This window comes from Vespula vulgaris, chromosome 19 (genome assembly GCF_905475345.1).
Source record: "Vespula vulgaris chromosome 19, iyVesVulg1.1, whole genome shotgun sequence".
NCBI classification, from domain to species: Eukaryota; Metazoa; Arthropoda; class Insecta; order Hymenoptera; family Vespidae; genus Vespula; species Vespula vulgaris.
Genome location: NC_066604.1, coordinates 732,783 through 745,000, shown reverse-complemented (window position 1 = coordinate 745,000; position 12,218 = coordinate 732,783). Strand labels below are relative to the sequence as shown.

The window sequence follows — 12,218 nt, the reverse complement described above, 5'->3', positions numbered from 1 at the left end:
TTGATCAAAGAAAAAGAAAAAAAAAATAGACACTGTCCAAATGTTTGTGATAAAAGAAAAAAGAAACAAAAAAAGAAATAATAATAAAAAAAAAAAAAAACGAAAAAGAAAAAGAAAGAAAGAAAGAAAGAAAGAAAGAAAAGAATGAAGAAAAAAAAAAGAAGAAGAAAAGAAAGATTTAAAAGGCATATTAAAAGCTGTATGAAAAACATTGTCACAAGTCGGCGTGCGATTAGCACGACGACGTTGTTCTCGTGCGTTTTTCAATGCCTTTTAAAAGTAAACATTTTGATTAATACAGCTGTTAATATGATTAGTGGATAATATATTACAAGAGAATGTACACAGAAAATGTAGCGTGAACTTTGTACGTTAAAGATTAACAAAAAAAAAAAAAAAAAAAATAAAGAAAATAAAAAAAAAGAAAGACAACTTGCTAAAGGAAAAATTCTATCGAATGATTTTGAAACAAGCTCGAGTTCAAGCTACATTTCTAAGTCTACGTTAAATTTCTTTTTTTTTTTATTTTTTTTTTATTTTCATTTTTTTTTTTTTTTAAGCAAAAGAGATGCAAAATAGAGAAAAAAAAAGAAAGAAATAAATCCATCTAGCATATATCGAGATTTGATAATAAATCTACAAAGGACGGGCGACAAAAGTTCTTAGGCGATTTTAAAAATCGATTTGTTCTTCTTTCCGAAACTCTTTCAGCTAATATCGTTCTTTTTGTATTTTTTTTTTTTCAACTTCAAAACTAAAAGCCTGCTAATTTGACCAAAAAAAAAAAGAAAGAAAAAAAAGACTATAAAAATCGATATTTAAATTAATCATTTGAAAAGTAATGATCCATCTAAGAACTTTCGATTACACCGTCCTAAATAAATTGATAAAAATGAAAACATTAAAAAGAATTATTTACATGACTATGAAAGCACATCGTGTCATATCATTTTTTTTTTTTTTTTTTTAGCTTTACATACATTTTTCCGAAAGGATATCATCCCGTAAAGATTTCTAGAAAGCGATTCCTTTGCTCGCAATCATATATTATTTATAATACATTTAAATAATTGTCTACGGTGCACGCTAATATATATATATATATATTTTTTTGAACTACTAAAGAGAAAAGAGCGCACTAGAGATTTGTAGCCAATGATCATATCTATTTCTTACCTCATCGTTAATCTTACTCGAATTCAATTGGTCATTGCTTTGCTTGGAAAATTAATGGACGGATAAACAAGCGATACGAGGTGTGATACACGTCGATGATATAAGAATTTCATTCATAAAGATTGTAATCTTTCTCTCTCTCTCTCTCTCTCTCTCTCTCTCTTTCTCTCTCTCCCTTTCTCTCTCTCTCTTTCTCTCTCTCTCTTTCTTTCTTTCTTTCTTTCTTTCTTTCTATCTCTCTCCGTTCCCCATTTAAAGTTCACTCGACGTTTATTTTTAATATTTGTATGTGTGCAAGACAGCTTAATGTTTCGTTTCGAACGTTCATAAAAGGAAAGAAAGAAAAAACGTGTCTAAATATCTTTTCTCTTCTTCTTCTTTTTTTTTTTTGTCGAAATAATATGTCATCGTGATAAGAACATATATGTATGGGTATCTACTTTAAAAATTTATTTGCTCTTTTTTTAAAAAGGTTTACTTGACCTTATGTGCTTACGAGTACATATATATATATATGTGTATATATATATATGTATATGTATGTATGTATATATGTATGTATAAAACACGTTTCGTTATTTGCTACACACTGAATTTCAAAAAGCTATGAAAACACTCAACGCGTTCGTAACGATGCAAACTTACCATAACGGGTGATAACTGTGAATGCACTTTGTCACAAAAGATATTCCACCATAATTGCAGTAACGGTTGCAAATGATTTAAGCCGGCTGGCGGTTGTACGATACCAGTCATCGTATCGAAATACTGTAACCATGGTTTCGTGATCCCAATGAAGTGTATTATTCTAACGTCATCCCCAAATCTAAATGAAAAAAAAAAAAAGGAAAAGAAAAAAAGAAAAAATAATAATCACGCTTGCAAAAGATACGTAATATCAATGAAACGTTTTATATGAGGGTAAAAGAAGAAGATGAAGATGAAAATAAAGATAAAGAAGAAGAAGAAGAAGAAGAAAAAAAAAGAAAAGAAAATTTGTAAAAGATCTTACTGTTTAAAAGCGGGAAGATAAGAGTACGCCGCCGTAGAACACATATTATAGATGAATGGTAAATGTTTAGATATGTCCTTTCGTGCCCAATCATTGAAGTACATATTTAATAAGCCTTGATCGCCCCCATCAAAGGAACCCTTAGATGCTGCGAACGAAGTAATGGAAGCGAATGTTTGTTGGGACGGCCTGAATACAAATACACCCGAATTAAAACAGTCGGGCCAGCCGACGTCGGGCGCGGCCGATAATTCTTCACGTTCGAACAGCTCGTCGCAATTTCTTACGACCTGAAATTTGTTCCATTATAATTCAAGAGGAAAAAAGAAAATATTTAAAAAAGAAGAAAAAAATAACGATGATGATGATGATGATGATGATGATGATGATGATGATGATGATGATGATGATGATGATGATGATAAAGACAAAGAAAGAAATAAAAGATACATATTTAATCGTCGTCCATCTTGAATAAGTCTGTTTTTCTTTTACTCACAAGTGTATCGGCATCTACAAAAACGCATTTCTCGTATTGAGTTAGCCTCCAACAATGTAATTTCGTGAATGTGATACCCAACTCTGGCCTTGCCAAAAGTGCCAGATTAGCTTCGTCTTTCGAATCGAGAACATTTACTTCCTGTACCAAGGAGAATACCGCTGCCAATTTTTCTCTGACAAATGGGATAACTTTCGTGTTAGATTAAATTTAATGGTAAGAGTTGAATATATACATATGTGTGTGTGTGTGTGTGAAAGAAAAATGTACCTCATCATATTCGTTACTCCCGGAGTAACCAAAACTGCTAGCTCATATTTGGTGCCGACTCGACGCAAAGAATGGGCCAATACCAATGCTCCCAGAGAATAGGCATCGTTTGTGGCCAATGTTACCCAAGCATATCCTGTAAACGTAATAGAAGATATTTAATATTATTTCTGTTGCATTATAAATTGTTAAGTTTTACATGTCATCGTTATAAAACGACACAATTAAATTACCCTTCAAGTAAACCAAATTAATTTGACAGACATATAACGACGAATTTATCAATCAATTCATTCTCTTTGTATAATCTCCTTTCTCTCTATCGTAAGAGAGGGGGGGAGAGAGAGAGAGAGAGAGAGAGAGAGAGGGAAAAAGATAAGGGTCGAGAAATTATGTCAACGAGCCCCTCCGAGTTCAAAGTGTTATCGTACTAAAAGATACAAGAGTTACTACAAAAGTGCACTCTTTTCTTCGTAGCCATTTAATGATTTTTTTTTAACATTATTATTATTATTATTATTATTATTATTATTATTATTATTATTATTATTATTATTATTATTATTATTATTATTATTATTATTATTATTATTATTATTTTAAAAAAGTAATTTTTAAAAAAGTATCTTACAGGTATCTTCACTCATGTATCTTTTTTTTATTAAGCAGAGTCAAGTCAAATGGAGGGGAACGTTTTAAATTCTCCAAACGAGTTATATATATATATATACACATATACGATGCTTCTAGAGGGATTTTAATTTTAGGAATTTAACGGTACCTTTAAAATTTAGGAATAAGATTGAAGGAATGCGAGAAGGTACGTAAAAGGAGATTTTAAATGCTCTCCTAGAGAAGTTGGCACTGATCCGAGAGTGAGAATATATATTTAGATATCTACTAATCGTCTTCCATGCAAGTTTAAACTATTGTGAAAACGTTCTCTCTCTCTCTTTCTATATATATATATATTTCCATCATCAATTCTTTTTCCCTATTCGCTCTAATAATTTTTACCAATCTTTTTCATTTACTATTTTTGATCGAACAAACAATTGTTATATCAATGGGACACTCTAAGGTAAACGTCCGTGACGTTAAGTACGAATGGCTTTGACGAGTTCTCTCTCTCTCTCTCTCTCTCTCTCTCTCTCTCTCTCTCTCTCTCTCTCTTTTTCTCTTCCATTCTCTCTTTTTATCTTTATTTCTCGTATTTAAAAAGAAATCCGATAATAGATGCGCGATAGCATCGATTGTCAATGAAATATTCCAATTCATCGGTTTTCGATTCCTTCGTCGAGACATTCATATTTTTTTTTGCTTTAGAAAAAAGAGAGAGAGAGAGAGACAGACAGAGATAGAGAGAAGGAAAAAATAAACAAGAACAAAACAAAAAGAATGAAAGAAAGAACAGAAAAAGCAAGAATCCACGTTCGACGATTTATCGAATGCAAGGTATCTCGTTTGACAGGAGCTTTTATTCACAAGATAAAATAAATTGGCACGGGTTTAACGTTTTACTTCGTGGCACGAAACTTCGAATCGGCAATGTTTATATACGAATGCTTGAGGTTTTGAAATTTTAATGTTTTTCTTTTCTTTTCCTTTCTTCCCTTCTTTTTTTTTTTTTCTTTTGCTCTCAAAGAACAACCTCGCAGAACAACACTCACTTTATTTATAACGAATATCTATTTCTATTTTGCGAGCACGTTCGCGAAGCGCTACGCAAGCGGGATTATCGCAAAATTTGGCCACCGTCCGTTTGCTTTTCGTAATAAAAAGCAATCTAATATTAGACTCTTCTAGACATGTATGTATACATGTATTTACATATGTATGTATGTCTGTAAATATGTATGTATGTATATATGTTGATACTCGTAAAGATATACCAAATAAATGGCGAATCTTTGAAAAACACGAGACGACGAAATTCGATGCAAATTCCAAACGTTCGCAAGTTAACGAGAGCGTAACGCAGAATCCGTCGAAAGTAACTCGTTTACGCTTGAAATAGTATATCTACACGATACAATCAGATGGCCTGAATTTATTAGCTCTCTTTTTTTTTTTCTTTTTTCTTTTTCTTTTTATTTTTATATTTTCATCTTTTTCTTCTTCTTCTAAGATAATAATATTAACACATATAGTTTAACACTTTACATTAAAGATCTTATAAATTATTAATATAGAAAAATATGTGGATATAGGCGAGATCGAGTAATAACGATCTTTGTAAACTTGTTATCGATTATCACCGACCAATTAATGTTCCATCAATTAATACACGGTTTATAATAATCGACTTACTTGGCAAATTAATAAAACGCTGAGAATATAAATCGTGCTCGATAATTATTCTTTCGATAATTATTCTTGTTTTATTTTCTTCTCTCTTGTCTTTCTTTTTTTTTATTTTCTTAATTTTTTTATTTTTTTTATTTTCTTGTTTCTTCTTTTTTTCCCCGAGACGATTTTAAAAAAGTGTACGTCACGTCGTACGTACGTCACGAATAATGACGATAACCTTTTAAACGAGGAAGAATTTCACGAATGGCCGACGTGCCAGAAAAATAATTCATCTTGATTGCTCTAATATCAAGGATTTCTCAAATCTTTTTTTTTTTTTTTTTTTTTTTTGATCGAAGAAACTCAAAAAATTTTTCAACGATAATGATACCAGTATATATTTTTTGATACAACACGTATACCTCCGTCATCACCCATCCTTAAAATTTAATTAGTTAAATTTGATGAATTAAATGAAAGAAATATTTTTCTTTCTTTTGATACTTCGTCATTTATTCAACGAGACGAAATTATAAAATAATAAAGAGAAGAAGAAGAAGAGAAAAAACATATAAGATAAATGAATAAATTATTTGACCTAAAGTATAGCAAATACTAATATTTAAAATTGATTGTATCAATAATTTATTTGATAAGACTCACGCTTGAATTCCTGAATTTTATTTAAAAATGGAATTCCAAAATTCTCCAAGGAACAGATTTTGTTCTATTTAATTGATAAAAAGAACAGAGAGAGAGAGAGAGAGAGAGAAAGAAGAGTAAAGGAGGAGGAAGAAGGAAGAGAAAAGAAAAGAAAAATAGAAAAATATAAATAAAAGAAGTTATATTGTATAAAAAAAAAAAAAAAAAAAAAAATCGGAGAAAAACATTGGAAATATTCGTATTTGCATGACTCCTGTATGATCGAGGCAACGAGAGAGTGCACGTTGCCAAAACGCTTTTGGAATGATTTACATGGAACGAAGGTCGTATTACAACGATCTTTTCCAACATTTTACAGGCGTACGGTGATATTAATACGAATAGATTTTACGCGTTTTCTAGGATAGTAGGCGTCGGACTAGCAAAAGAGATTATACTACACGTGAGTTCTACAAAATAGAAAGAGAGAGAAACAAAGAAAAAGAGAGAGAGAGAGAGAGATTAAGAGTAAATAAATGCCAAGTAACAATAATGAGTCAGAGATGTTTTGTGTGTATATGTGTATAGATGTGTATATGAGAAAGATAGAGATAGAAATAGAGATAGAGATAGAGATAGAGAAGGAGAACGTAAGAGACGAGAAGGGAGCTAAGGACGGATCTTTGTAGATCATATTTCTGCTGGTGATGTCTCTTAAGAAAGATCGGAAGTTGTCTCGGTTTTGTAATCTCGTCACCGCACGTACAGAATTTTCAACTATTACATTTAAAATCATCTTCTTTTTCTTTTTCTTCTTCTTTCTTTCTTTCCTTCCTTTCTTTTTTTCTTTTTTTTTTATTTTTTTCTTTTTAACCTCCTCTTCCTTTAACCTTCTATTTCAATTTAATCGATAATGATTAAGAATCATGCCGACCAATTTAAACGTTAACACTTTTCGAATTAATTTTACGAAAACGTTCAGAGTAATTTTAAGGTCGTAAAAAATATTCAACTATTTCAATATTTACAAACTCCGTCTTTTCTGTTTTTTCTTTTTTTTTTTTCATCTCTCCGTTTAGTTTAATCGATAATAATTACGAATCATGACGATCAATTGAACAATAGTTATCAGTTATCGAATCAATATTATTTACATTATATAAAAACGTATAAACGTTTATAATTTGGACTTTTTTTTTCAGAAAATTCTTTTGGATTATTTAAAGATTTTCCGTTCGCGTTATGGAATCTCAACTAAATGATGGAAGAACGACTCTTGGTGGCTTTTAAAAATAGTTCATCTTTTCTTCGAGGGAGAAAGCAAAAGAAAAAAAGATAGAGAAAGAGAGAAAGAGAGAGAGTTACGAAGGTATAGTCTAGCCATGGATATATACATATTATGATACGGAGACGAAACCCGAGAGGCAGAGTACCGGCTGTCCGTTTTCTACCACATAGAAGACGATGGTTTATATTTATACAGAGGAGGACGGCTTCTTATAATAGCAAAGCAGCCTCCTCGCATTTGTACGAAATGCAATTCATATACCTTGCCTTAGGTCAAGCACTCGTCTAACACACACTCTCTGTCTGTCTCTCCCTTTTTCTCTTTTTCTCTTTTTCTCTTTTTCTTTTTCAGTTCCAGACAGGCTTCCTTATAAGATAGTGTCTCACTTGTCTCTTTAGATTCTTTCCTAGATCAAAAAGATATATAAATACGAAGTAATCGAACTATCTTTGATCTAATTTATAACAGAAGATATAATATCCAACGTTTTGTTTATTATTTTTTTTTCTTTTTTCTTTTTTTTTTTCGAAAAGATCCCTTAGATTTTTAAATAGTCACCGTCGAACAAAATCGACGAAAAATCCAAATGATTAGATTCGCTGATTATGGATTTGTTAGGAATGATTCTTATAATGAAGTTATTTTAAAGAAAGAAAAAAAAATGGATACATTGTCTTCGATATAAACAAGAATGTTGTATAAAAAAAAATAAATATTTAATGAATTTCTTAAAGACGTTATTAATAAGTACGAATTTCTTCTTCTTTTCATTATCGCACTAGAGCCAGTCTGCGGTTTTAGAAAAAGATTTAAAAAGAATATTATAGAATGTTGAAAAATACGAGAAGAAAATAATTTCCAAAATTCTAAATTATGTTAGTTAGTTCCTTTGAAGCGTCAGGTATCTTGAAAAATATACGAAGCTTGCAAACTGTTATAATATCGATTTTGTTTCTTAAAAAGATTATGAAGAATTTTTATTTCGAGTAACTGTTACGAAGATACGAAATTTTCAACTATTATTTGTGTTTTAGTAACGATTCCTATTTCGTTTCTATAATTCTTATTTTTTTCGGTTTTAATATCGAATTCTTACTTGATTTTTTTTTTTCGTAATCGGATAATAACTGATTACATATATTATATTAAAACTGCTGAATTATAATTTGCTTTGTTTTATTACATAATTTTATTTATTTTTTTTTGCAAAATTATTATAGGAAATGGAAGACAAATTGGTGCGTATCGTTGATCCTATAATTCATTCTATTATATATTACTTTAATATTTCTTTTTTATATTAATTATAACGTAAAACGAAAAGAAATATATTCGAAATCAAAAAAGAAAAAAGAAGAAGAAAAAAACCCAGAGATCGAAACTTTTATTATTTAATTTATTAAGTCCCTATCACGAATAGTATAGTGCGTATGAGAGAAAAATATATATAATCAAATTTATTTATGATACGTATGATACGTATATAACGTATCGCACATAAAAATGTTCCAGATTTTCCTATAATAATTTTATAAGAAAAAATATACGTACGCGTATGAAATAATCCGGAGTCGCGATAATTAGTGATATCAATTATCGAAAAATCGAAAGAAGAATCGATTTTAGAACTGTTTCGAAACCGATATGAGAAACCGAAATAGGAATCGTAAACGAAACACAGATAATAGTTGGAAATGTCGGTTCTTCGTAACTGTTTTAATCAGAACCTTTATATAACAATTTTAAAGAGTTATTTTTGGAAACGTTTCGAGTCCTGCTTGGAGACTACATTGGCCACAAGTATCTGGTCTCCAAGAAAGTTACTTTTAGTGCGAACATTAATGTATTAGATTCAATGTATTTAATTGGTCGGTAGCGAGTAAAGAACGAGTCGTAAGGATTTTCTTGTTCGCCAACGACCAAGAAATATTCCCTTGAATCTAATGGTCGTCGTCGATTGCTCGACAATACGCACGTAGCCTTAGGTGCACGTTCTCGTTCCTTTTACCTCTGAAATTTAATTGGAATATTATTGAGTATACTTGAGATAAAAGAAAATGAATGGATAGATAGATAGATAGATAGAGAGAAAGAGAGAGAGAGAGAGAGTATGAGTGTCCAAGTTAATTATCGATCGAACCCGTTGTACAAATATAGAACTGATTAAGAGAAGAGTATTCCGGTATATAAAAGTAGAAAGACGGTAGTAGAGAGACACGTGTGCCAGAGACCGTCATACCAAAGGACTCCGAGTGCTGATCTTAACCGAGACAAGTTCGACCTTGCGTGAAAGCAACGCGAGGTCCGTGTAGTAAAGGTATCGTGGTGGTATCGGTTGAAAAAGAAGGGGTTAACGAACCTGACGTTGCTCGTAAAACAAGTCGAAATATTTTGCGGAATAAGATGAGGGGAGAAGTAAGAATCTCGTAGAAGAAACCGCTCGTAATTCGTAACACGATGCTTTTCTTCCCATAACTGTAAGAGACCAAGCCATTCTTCATATGTATTGTTAGCTCGTACCGTTGTGATTATTTAAACGTCTCTCCGAAGATATATCATCATCCTTAACTAACGACTAACGTTTGACGACGATATTAAACGTGGCAGGATTTTTCATAGTATGAAGAACGCCGTTCACAATGCTCGTTGACTTTATCTCGATCGATCGATAAATCGATCGATCCAGATATAAGTATATAGATCGATATCGTTCTCATATTCGAGCGCTTTAATACGATCAAACGTCTCGTTTGTTTGAAATGATTTCTCGAGGATATATCAATTACAACCTATATAATCGCGTGTCACTCGATAAGCTCATTGTATGGATCATACGATATGGATCATATCGTACGATCGGTGGATATCTGTTATACAAATGAGAATTAAATCGGATTTAGAAAAGATGGAAGGTTCGATAGAAAATCGCTTTGAACCTGACGTCTTTATTCATTTCTCTTCTTTCTTTCTTTTCCTTTTTCTTTTCCTAATATCGTTTGAAAAACATGTACGATATAGGTATGTGTGATAACGAAAACGAGCAGCAAGCAAGCCACGAAAAGAAAGAAAAAAGGAATAGAATGAAAATCAAGATCGATATTATCTATAGAGCAGTTTTTTTTTCTTTCTTCTCTTTCTCTCTCTCTCTCTCTCTCTTTTTTATGTTAGAATCAAGAATTTAAAATAGATCAAAGTTAGAAATAAATGCTTGCCAATGGAACCACGCGAGAAGGATTCAGGACGGATAGAGATAGAACGAACGCGTTTAAGATTTTTTTTTCCGCGAAATACTTTTCGTTGGGCGTGTACGAAACAATTTCTAACGCATCAGAATAAGTATAACAAGATCTACGACATTTGGCAAGGAGCCGCCAAGTTTCTCCCCTCGAATAGCCAGGAATAAACTGTCGGAGATACCGTAGAGACGGCGACTTATCTTATTTCATATAAAAGGAACCTCGAGAGGTCCAATAAAAAAAAAATATTAGAAGAAAAAAAAGATACTTAAAAAATAAAAAAATAAAAAAACTAAAAAAAAAAGAAAGAAAAATATAAAAAAAAAAACTTTGCCAATACCCGGATTCTATAACAGATACGTTGCCGTATATAATAATTTTTTTTTTGCTACGTTGTTCCAACAAACTTGGTTGCATCTCGTTTAAAAAACAACGAAGAAATTTCGTGATCAAGTATCCATCGGGGTGCGTTAAAAAAATCGACGAATTTCCCGCCGATGCTGAGGGTTAAAGTATGATAGGGTAGAACAGAGTAGGGTGGGGTGGGGTAGGTAGAGAGGGGATAAGGGAGCTTGTTAAAACGATAAGAAAAAAAGAGCGGGAAATAGCGCACGCGCGTACTCGGTAATTTCTGCGCACGTAGCCTCCCCTCCCCTCCTCTCCACTGCCCACTCCTAACCTCACCCTCGTCCTCACCTTCTCCCTCTTGACAAATGAAGCACGATTCGTTCGGTATAAGCATATAGAAGAGAGAAAAAAAAGAAAAGGAAAAAAAAAGATGAAGAAGAACGATCTCCTTGGTACATACGATATTTCTATGTATTCTCTTCGTCGAATACGTGAAGAGTCTTCTAATCAAGAGGGATTAGATAGATTAATGGTTCGTCCGTTGGACGATGCTAATCATGTTTGAGAAGGTTATTAGGTCAAGACCGGTTATACCGGCGAGAGCTTATCGCGTGCCGGCCGGACGATTCATTCGATCGAATACGTACATAACCTCTCTTTTCTATCTTCTCTAACTCTTTATAATATTTATATATGTATGTATGTATATATATCGATTAAGAAGTATCTAACAATCTGTAGAATATTTCTCGTCGTTGTTAAAACGAAATATTATTACGTACGAAATTATTAAAATTAAAATGTAAATTTTAATAAAGAGAACAACCTACCGGCCATGATCGTAGAGAAAATTATTAACTGGTCGAGTTTCTTTTCTCTTCTCTTCTGTTCTCTCTTATTGCTCTTCTATTTCTTCTTTATTCTTCTGTTTCTTTAATTGCTGAATCAAGTCGTGAGACACGATGTAAGTACACACCCACGAGCTGTCGGCAAAAGAGAAGACCGTAAGAATAAATGAATAACGTGGAAATATTTTACAACGTAACGCGTGCACACCCTGCCGACCTCGCGACGCGAGTGATCACAATGAGGATCTGTTCGTACGTAAGTTCTCTAACTCGATCTCTCTCTCTCTCTCTCTCTTTCTCTCTCTCTCTCCCACTCCTACTTCTCCTTCCTTTATGTCTCATCTCTGTGGAAGAGAGATCTTCATCTTTTTTACCGAGCGAGCACGAGTGAACGAACGAACGAACGAGCGCGCACGAACGCGCCACCAGCGAGAAATCGAATCTCGATATTTTATTCTCCGCATGGATCAAACCAGATCGAGCATCTTCGTGTGTATCATCTATCTATTTTTTCAGAAAGTATAGACATAAGTTCTCTCTCTCTTTCTCTTTCTCTCTTTCTCTCTCTCTCTCTCTCTCTTTCTTCCATCTCTCTCCCTCTCTCTCTATC

The 12,218-nt window shown here is 32.4% G+C and overlaps 1 protein-coding gene across 4 annotated transcripts in view; it reads right to left on the bottom strand.

Moving 5' to 3' along the window:
* LOC127070636 (probable serine/threonine-protein kinase kinX) overlaps nt 1-11,873 on the bottom strand; it is a 17,989-nt gene extending 6,116 nt beyond the window's left edge. Inside the window, exons 1-6 of one of the 4 annotated variants that reach the window (XM_051008847.1) lie at nt 11,591-11,859; nt 2,958-3,093; nt 2,688-2,862; nt 2,189-2,478; nt 1,822-2,002; nt 1,177-1,218 (exon numbers count right to left, since the gene is read on the bottom strand). In XM_051008847.1, the coding sequence (XP_050864804.1) occupies nt 1,177-1,218; nt 1,822-2,002; nt 2,189-2,478; nt 2,688-2,862; nt 2,958-3,093; nt 11,591-11,597 (831 nt within the window). In that variant the 5' untranslated portion in view covers nt 11,598-11,859. Of the gene's footprint in view, nt 1-1,176; nt 1,219-1,821; nt 2,003-2,188; nt 2,479-2,687; nt 2,863-2,957; nt 3,094-11,590 lie in introns of all 4 variants that reach the window. The other 3 variants (XR_007784592.1, XM_051008846.1, XM_051008848.1) reach the window with 3 other exon arrangements.
* Nucleotides 11,874-12,218: the final 345 nt, after the last annotated feature.